General features: G+C 30.5%; 1 protein-coding gene across 3 annotated transcripts; it reads right to left on the bottom strand.

Annotated features, from left to right (window-relative positions):
* Positions 1–475: 475 nt before the first annotated feature.
* Positions 476–6,989, bottom strand: LOC112759075 (WRKY transcription factor 44). Of its 3 annotated transcripts, none has more exons than XM_025807904.3 (7): positions 6,797–6,989; positions 6,563–6,679; positions 2,898–3,242; positions 2,683–2,814; positions 1,769–2,466; positions 1,356–1,514; positions 476–954 (listed from the first exon to the last, which is right to left on the bottom strand). In XM_025807904.3, the coding sequence occupies exons 3-7, from the start codon at positions 3,117–3,119 to the stop codon at positions 765–767; spliced, it is 1,401 nt and encodes a 466-aa protein (XP_025663689.1). In that variant the 5' UTR covers positions 3,120–3,242; positions 6,563–6,679; positions 6,797–6,989; the 3' UTR covers positions 476–764. The 3 variants fall into 3 exon arrangements, with proteins under 3 accessions (XP_025663689.1, XP_025663691.1, XP_025663690.1); XM_025807906.3 differs by having other exon boundaries at positions 2,898–3,233; positions 6,797–6,938; XM_025807905.3 differs by lacking the exons at positions 6,563–6,679; positions 6,797–6,989 and adding an exon at positions 3,451–3,706.
* Positions 6,990–7,466: the final 477 nt, after the last annotated feature.

Genomic DNA, 7,466 nt, shown 5'->3' with positions numbered 1-7,466 from the left:
AAAAAAAAAAAAAAAAAAAGAAAGATGATTGTTTTTTTTGGGCTAGACCGGTCCAGTCAGAAAACAACCCCACACGAACCGATTCCAAACAGGATGACCGGGTACAGACTACACCTAGCTCTAGCACCATCTGAGTAGCCATTGCACCAAGCATGTTGTCTAATTTTTCATGGCAACATTGGCTACATTAATGACAGTAATAAACTATTTTTTAATGGAAACAAAGCTCTAGACATGAAATGCAACCATAAAATAAAAACTAACAATATCTTGTGTGTCAATGGCTAATAGCCAAACTAATAGTAACAATGAAGGTCTGTTCAGTGCTTTCTTTGCAATATAAAAGGTTAGCATATACATGACATATATATACTCCAAACAAATTATTAATCTATGTAATGATAAAGTGGAAGCATATATATATATATATATATATATATATATATATATATATATAGAGAGAGAGAGAGAGAGAGAGAGAGAGAGAGTATGGTGTATTTTTATGCTGAACCTTTTCATACAAGGTTCACTCATAATCTTCTCGGTTTCCACCATCAGATTGAAATAAGAAATTTGATCAAAACCATTTCTACTTTCAATCTAAAGGTGCAAAAGAGAAAGACCAGAACTGGATAAACACACCACAATTGAAGAGTTACAATGGTGTATGTCACTGACTCCACAATACAAATTCATAGGTTTTAAGACAGTAGCTATTGAATCATAGTAGTTTGTTATTGTTAAACTTGATTGTCGTGTTAAAATCATGGTTTGTCTTTACTAAGAGAAGCTTGTGAATCTCTCTCAGAGGGGACATTTGGGTTGATGTTCTTGATTGGCATCTCGTGATTGTGCTTTCCCTCATATGTAGTGACAAATGCTCTTGGATCATCTATTGCTCTCTCCACGTGCTTTCGAACATTACACTTCACATTTGTACATCTGTAGTAACTTCTGCAATATATGTCGGTTTATGTTATCAGAATAAAATTAATGAGAAAAGAAAAAGAACAAGATGCTAGTTAGTAGTCATATGAGTATGATTTTAAACTCTCTTTTGAGTCCTTAGTTTTAACTCTACATTTTAGAAACAGGAAGTAAAACTTGTAATTACCAACCTTTCAGGGATCATTTTATTAGCAAATTAATTTTTGGAGAGTATAAGGTGAAGATATGGTGGGAAATCTCACATCCACCATCTACATTACAGCCATACAGCAATACAAAGAAATGAAGAGATCATTAAAGCACTACAAAGCAGAACCGAAATTTCATTTTTTTTCAAAGATTTATTCTGACAGAGAGTGTATGCAACTTTAATTATTGGTACTAAAGAACAATCAATAAGTACAAACCTGGGATATGGATTGCCCTTCACCACCTTCTGCCCGTACTTCCTCCAGTGGAAGCCATCTCCAATTATCTCCGAATCTGTAGAACTCTGCAGCACAATGCGTGGCTCGATTAATGCTTCCTCTGACACTGCTGCTTCATTGGATCGACTCTCATTCCTCCTGAAGGAAGAGAAGCATTAACATAAAGTATATACTTTAATTAAAGACATGATGATGACAGTGAACTGAGCTCACAATTCAAAAAATAGAATTACTAATATCTTACTGGATTGAGAGTTTTACAAGAATGGAAAAGTATCAAGTTAATTTGTGCTAATTTCTCATGTGACAAATCACTTATCCATTTTTCAAATTAGTGTTAGAATATCTATTTATCCAATTAGACATTACAATGTTGTAGCAAGACCTTTTACCTTCTTTTACTTCTAGATTCTTCCTCCTCTGCCTCAAATCCTTTGCTTCCTTGCTCACATTCCCCACTTAGACCACACGAATTTTCCGGGCTTACCCCATATGCATTTAAAATAGAATCATTAGGCTGTGAAACTTTAACCCCATAAACCGAATTCGCAGGCAGCCCTGTGTCATTCTGGTTTTCTATTCTGCTATCATTCCTCTCACTGTGATTGTTACTCCACACATCTTGAGCCACTCCATCAGGCACCATTCCTGATCCTTGCATCCCTGCTGTTCCGCTGCGTTTAGGAGGCTGTGGCTTTGGATGGTTGTGTTCACCTTTATAAACAATTTCTGCAATCTGTCCATCAAATGATCTCTCAACCTTCTTCTTCACTGGACAATTAGGATGAGTGCACTTATAATAACTCCGCGGATACTCACTTCCTTTCACTTGCTTCTGCCCGTATTTCCTCCAGTTATACCCATCATAAGAAGGTCGATCGCAATTGATTGCGGATGTTAAAGCCTTCTGATCCTCCTCTATGTTCTGTTGCATCATCTTACAAGGTTCAGTAGTTTCAGAAGGTGGTGTAATGCTGTGACTGTGATAAAGATCAGAGCTCAGATTGGTTCCGAATCTTTCATGGCTGATATGATGAAGACCACCCTCCATTGATTGCCCGGATTGTTGCTGAATTGTACTGCAATTTCCCTTCTCCAAAGGAAGAGAAAAAGAATTGAGATAAAACATAAATGGATTTCGGAAGAGCTTCATAACAACAAAGAATTGTACTTCTTCCATTCCATTTTATTTGTGACTATGAAAATTTGGTACATCCTTCGATCAAAGATATTTACTTAAAACTACGGATAAAAGGAAGCAGAGGAAGTATTTCGATTTATCATATATGTACATATATACACTAACCATATTTGCCAAAAGAGAAACTGTTGTCCTTGACACAAGTTTTGCCATTGGTTTGTATATGAGGGACTGCTTGGTGTCAGAATTAGGACTCTTGTGGGAAGAATCACAAAGTGCAGCTCCAAAAATGTCATCCTGCAATTACAAAAAACCATAGGAATTGTAAAACCAAGAAGCTATGCAGGAAAGAGTCTGTGACTGCTAGACTGAGAGTTCACCTGAGAAGCAACAGACGGAGCGGGGGTGCGGTTCAGTGCCGGCTTGAACCTCACTGTCTTTGGTCTAATGGCAGAAACTGTTGCCTGGGAAGATTCAATTTGGGGTGATGAGGCATTAATGGCACCTGCAAGAAGCTCAGAGAAAGATCTGAAAGTATTACAATTAGGCCTTGAAGCAACTGGTTTTGCCACAACTACTCTCTCAGCTTCATCAATATCCATTTTCAGTCAGTACTTTTTACAAATAGATGGTCTGCAACTTCCACTCTTCCTCAGAAATAGCAGGAATTCCTCTTGATGATGGTTTCAACTCATCCTAAGATAAGGATCACCAACCTGGTACACCTAACATTATGCCAAGTTTTAATATTAGTTCCTAATACAGAAAGAAATTTCACTATCATGATTATGAGTCTCACTCATGCTACTGTGCCTGGTAAAGATGCCCAATGTAAACAAAAGAGAAGAGGCAGAGGCCATAAACAAAAGCAAAGATTTTAAAGAAACCAAATTCAAAACGATATATCTCTTTTCAGTTTCGAACATGAGATACCTTATTTATGTCTACTGTGTCATATGTCCTAATTAACTGTAAGACACTGTGGTGACTTTAATCCAGCTTATCATTTGATCATTTGATATGATCTAAAGTTGATACAGTGTCTATAAATACATTTTTTTTTCTTCACTTTATTTATTTAAATATCTTTTTCCAAATTTAATATATTCACATATATTAAACTATATTTTTTTGCCCGTGAGAGGAGAGGAGAGGTTGCTTTTTGTTTCTTTTGGTTGTAGTTTCAAGGACAGTACAGTTATAGTACCAAAACCATGATATATCATATATCACAGACTAAAATTATTTGAAACTTCAACTGCATTTAGCTACAAGAAGATCATCAATTAGGTTTTTGTATGGAGAAACATAGCAATGATTATGGAAACCATTTTTTAAGAATGTGTAATGTGGAAAGGAGTGTAGAAAATAGGAATATATTGTGGAACAAAAATTTTACTAGTAAACCAAATATTCATTTATTGTGTATAAATATATATATCTTATTTTATATCACTTTTTATGTGTATTTTTATATTCTGATATGTATATTGTACAAAAAATTATTATCAAGAGTTAACATGCATTCAATCATTATTATTTTAAGAGTATCCAATCATTTCTCTAATAAAATACTTCAATAGAAAAATCTTTTGTTGTATATATCTACACATTTATTGTATTCTCTATTTTCTCTATAATACTCTATCCTACTCTATAGTAGAATTAAGGAATAAAATGTCATATCAGTTGTTCAATTCATAGATTCTGAGACTTGAGAGACGACTAATGAAGCAATCCCAAGAGAGCTATCAATCATTCATTCTACCCTAACTAGGCTTAACCACGCAACAACACCATTCATTTTCGCAGCAATAAGAAATGTCCGTACAGGCACTTTCATTGAAAAGTTTGAAGAATGAAAAGAAAATTCTGATAATTTTATACATATCAGATATTCAGAAATAAAATAGAGGCACCAGCACCGACAAAACAATCCATCTATTTTGCTGGTCGCCCGCTTTTAATTAATATTCGATTAATTATTGTAACCTAAACTTTAAATAAAAACTGATGAAATTGGCCCACATACTCCTACACCAAAAAAAAAGTGACTGTCTAATACTCACAAACTTAATCAGTATAATCTCTAGCATTGAAATCCATTCCTAATAATCACAAAAGAAAAAGATTAGGCTAAAGTAAAGAGATTAGTAAAATAAAATTTTAATTAATATTGAATTTAAAAAAAATATTTAAAGTGAAAAGCTAATAAAATAATGAAATAAAAACTTAATTATAATTATATTTATAATTTTTTGTCATACATAAATTCTACTACTTTAATTCAAAAGTGATTGTACTTTTATTATTTTATTTTAGAAAAATTTTATCTTTGAATTTTTTATTTTTTTTATGTGTGAGTTTCATTATCTTAATTCAAAGATTATTAAATACTCATTTTTTTGCTTTACTAACTTTTTTATTTTAAAAGAGTTTAATTCAATCAAAAACTCATTTATTCTTAATTTAAAGATAATTAAACACTCGTTTTTTACTTTACTAATCTCTTAATTTTAAAAATGTTTCATCCCTTATTATAAATTAGAAGAAATGTTGTCCCAACTTTTATTATAACAGAAAATACTTGCGAAGAAATTGCTAACATTAATATAACAATGCTGCCCTCACTATGATTATAATAATATCTACTTTATTTCTACTATATATAATGAGGATAAGAGGCAGAGTTTGTGTATAATTTTTTTCCTTAAAATGCCCTTCCTCATATATATATAATTGTTAACTCAAAAAATTAAATTCATAATCTTTTAGTTTTAGTGTAACATAAGTTTTAAGACTTAACTAATTTAAAAAATTAATTTTAGTTCATAAAATACGTGATTTTTCTTTACCCACACACGTTATAAAGACTAAAGAGTATTGGTTCTTCGCATTTTTATATGGTATCATAATTATCCTCTAATTAAATATTTAGTTTGCGTAACCTTTTTTAATATACTTAGTTAGCACATATTCTTTCACTTGTTAAATAATATGTGAGACTCACTCTAATTAAGATTAGGGAAATGCTAGTTGTACAATATTAATCGGCCTTTAATCATCTTTTAATCAGATTTAAATAATATTTAATTATTTTTTTAGTGTAACATGTTTTTATTTTGTAGATACATATCTATAATTAGATTTTAATTTAAATTTAAATTTTAAAATCCACCCACTTCATTGGTGGTTACTATGAATTTGCTTTACTTTCGTAACTTCACGTAATAGATACAGTTTTTTAAATTCCTTATTCTATGGGACATTCACAGGCATTAGTGAATCCCAAACCAAAAAGGACGCTGCCAGCTGAATTCTCCATCTTGTCTTCATTGATGAAGACTATCATCACCTTCCAGCTGAAGCACTCTCTCATTTTGCATTGGTAAAAGGTATCATTATTTTTCACACATATATTTATGTAATTTGTTGAGAAATATCATGTTCAATATTTTTAATTATATTTTAATTTAAACATAAAAGCACTCTACTAATTTAATTGGAATAAGGTTGATCTTATTTAATTTTATTAATAAAGTTGTTGCAAATAAAGTACTTTCTACGTAAGTAATTTGAACAGAGAAGTAAAAAAAAAATCTGGAGTTTAAGAGAGAAGATGTAGTTGATATAGTCATAAAAATTTTGTTGTTATTTATCAATTATAACACATATGATAGTATGATATTTTATTCAAAATATTTTTAAAACACATCCAAAATCAGGCTAACTTTAAATATTTAAATTTAAACGTTAATAAACGGAATATATATATATATATATATAACAAAAGTGGATATATAAAAAATCATTTGTCAATACAAATGTAATGAGCCATATATTTGAGGTGATGAGCATAAAAACCCAGAAAATAACCTAACAAAGAAAAGCACGCAAACGATCGATATTGTACGAAAAAGCAGCTCCAATATCTGAGTTCTTAATTTACTATTATGGTTATGCCTTCTGAGGAAAGTTATAAGTAACACATATTATAGTAATTAAGATAATAAATTAAGAAGAATAAAGAGAATTAAGAACTAACCAGATATCCAAGACCACCAATTGAAGCAACATATATATACTCTTAAGCTAAAGAGAACCATATAATTCTGTGTCTTCAATCTTTTTCCCAATACAAACCCCGAGTTTAACCCCTTTCCTGCATTTCAACGAAATTCAATGTCAGATAAAAAGGGAAATAAAAATATAATGAATAATAAACCTAATAATAAGTTCCTAACTAAAACGCATCATGAAGGGAAAGATTGAAATTTACTTCGGATTCGAGCGTTTCATCAACGATAACATTAAACAGTGACCTTATTTTTTATGTACATATATATATATGCGTGGTGCTTTATACATATAGATATGGAATGAGGAGGGAAAAAAGAAAGAAGCTAAATAATGAAAGAGGGAGGGAGATAGGAAGGAATGTCACTGGGTTTTGTTCCTAAAAGATAAAGTTCTGAACCTAAACGACAGTGTTGCTCTTTTAAACATTTTAATAAAATCAAACTAGTCGTTTGTGAAATATATATATACACACACACAAAAATGTATCATATACGCTATATAAATAAATCACTACATATATTTATATATACTTTTACATATTAATTCATATATTTTTTAAATAAATAAAAAATTATTAGAATAATCAAAACATGTCATACAATAGAATAATCAAATTTCGAATAGATGAATAATCAAACTTATTTATGACAGTGTAATAAATATTTTTTATAAAATGTCAAATATATATTTTAATATAAGATAACAACCGATCTTAATATATATATATGTAGCATAATTGATATATATATATATATATGGTCAATACATTATTTTTTAATTAGTTAATGAAATTCATAAATAGTTAATAACTAAAATATCTTTAATGATGGCTAATAAACTATAATTTAAATGATATAATTTTTTCATTT

Source organism: Arachis hypogaea, chromosome 16 (assembly GCF_003086295.3).
Source record: "Arachis hypogaea cultivar Tifrunner chromosome 16, arahy.Tifrunner.gnm2.J5K5, whole genome shotgun sequence".
Lineage (NCBI taxonomy): Eukaryota > Viridiplantae > Streptophyta > Magnoliopsida > Fabales > Fabaceae > Arachis > Arachis hypogaea.
The sequence above is the reverse complement of the archived record's forward strand: the minus strand, read 5'-3'. Positions and strand labels throughout refer to the sequence as shown.

Bases quoted from the DNA above. Each gene is read 5' to 3' on its own strand.
- LOC112759075 (XM_025807904.3), bottom strand. From the start codon at position 3,119: ATGGATATTGATGAAGCTGAGAGAGTAGTTGTGGCAAAACCAGTTGCT. The intron at 2,467-2,682 runs GTTAGTGTATAT...CCTTTGGAGAAG, and splicing joins TTTCTCTTTTGGCAAATATG to GGAAATTGCAGTACAATTCA. The intron at 1,515-1,768 runs GTAAAAGGTCTT...CTCTTCCTTCAG, and splicing joins GAATCTAGAAGTAAAAGAAG to GAGGAATGAGAGTCGATCCA.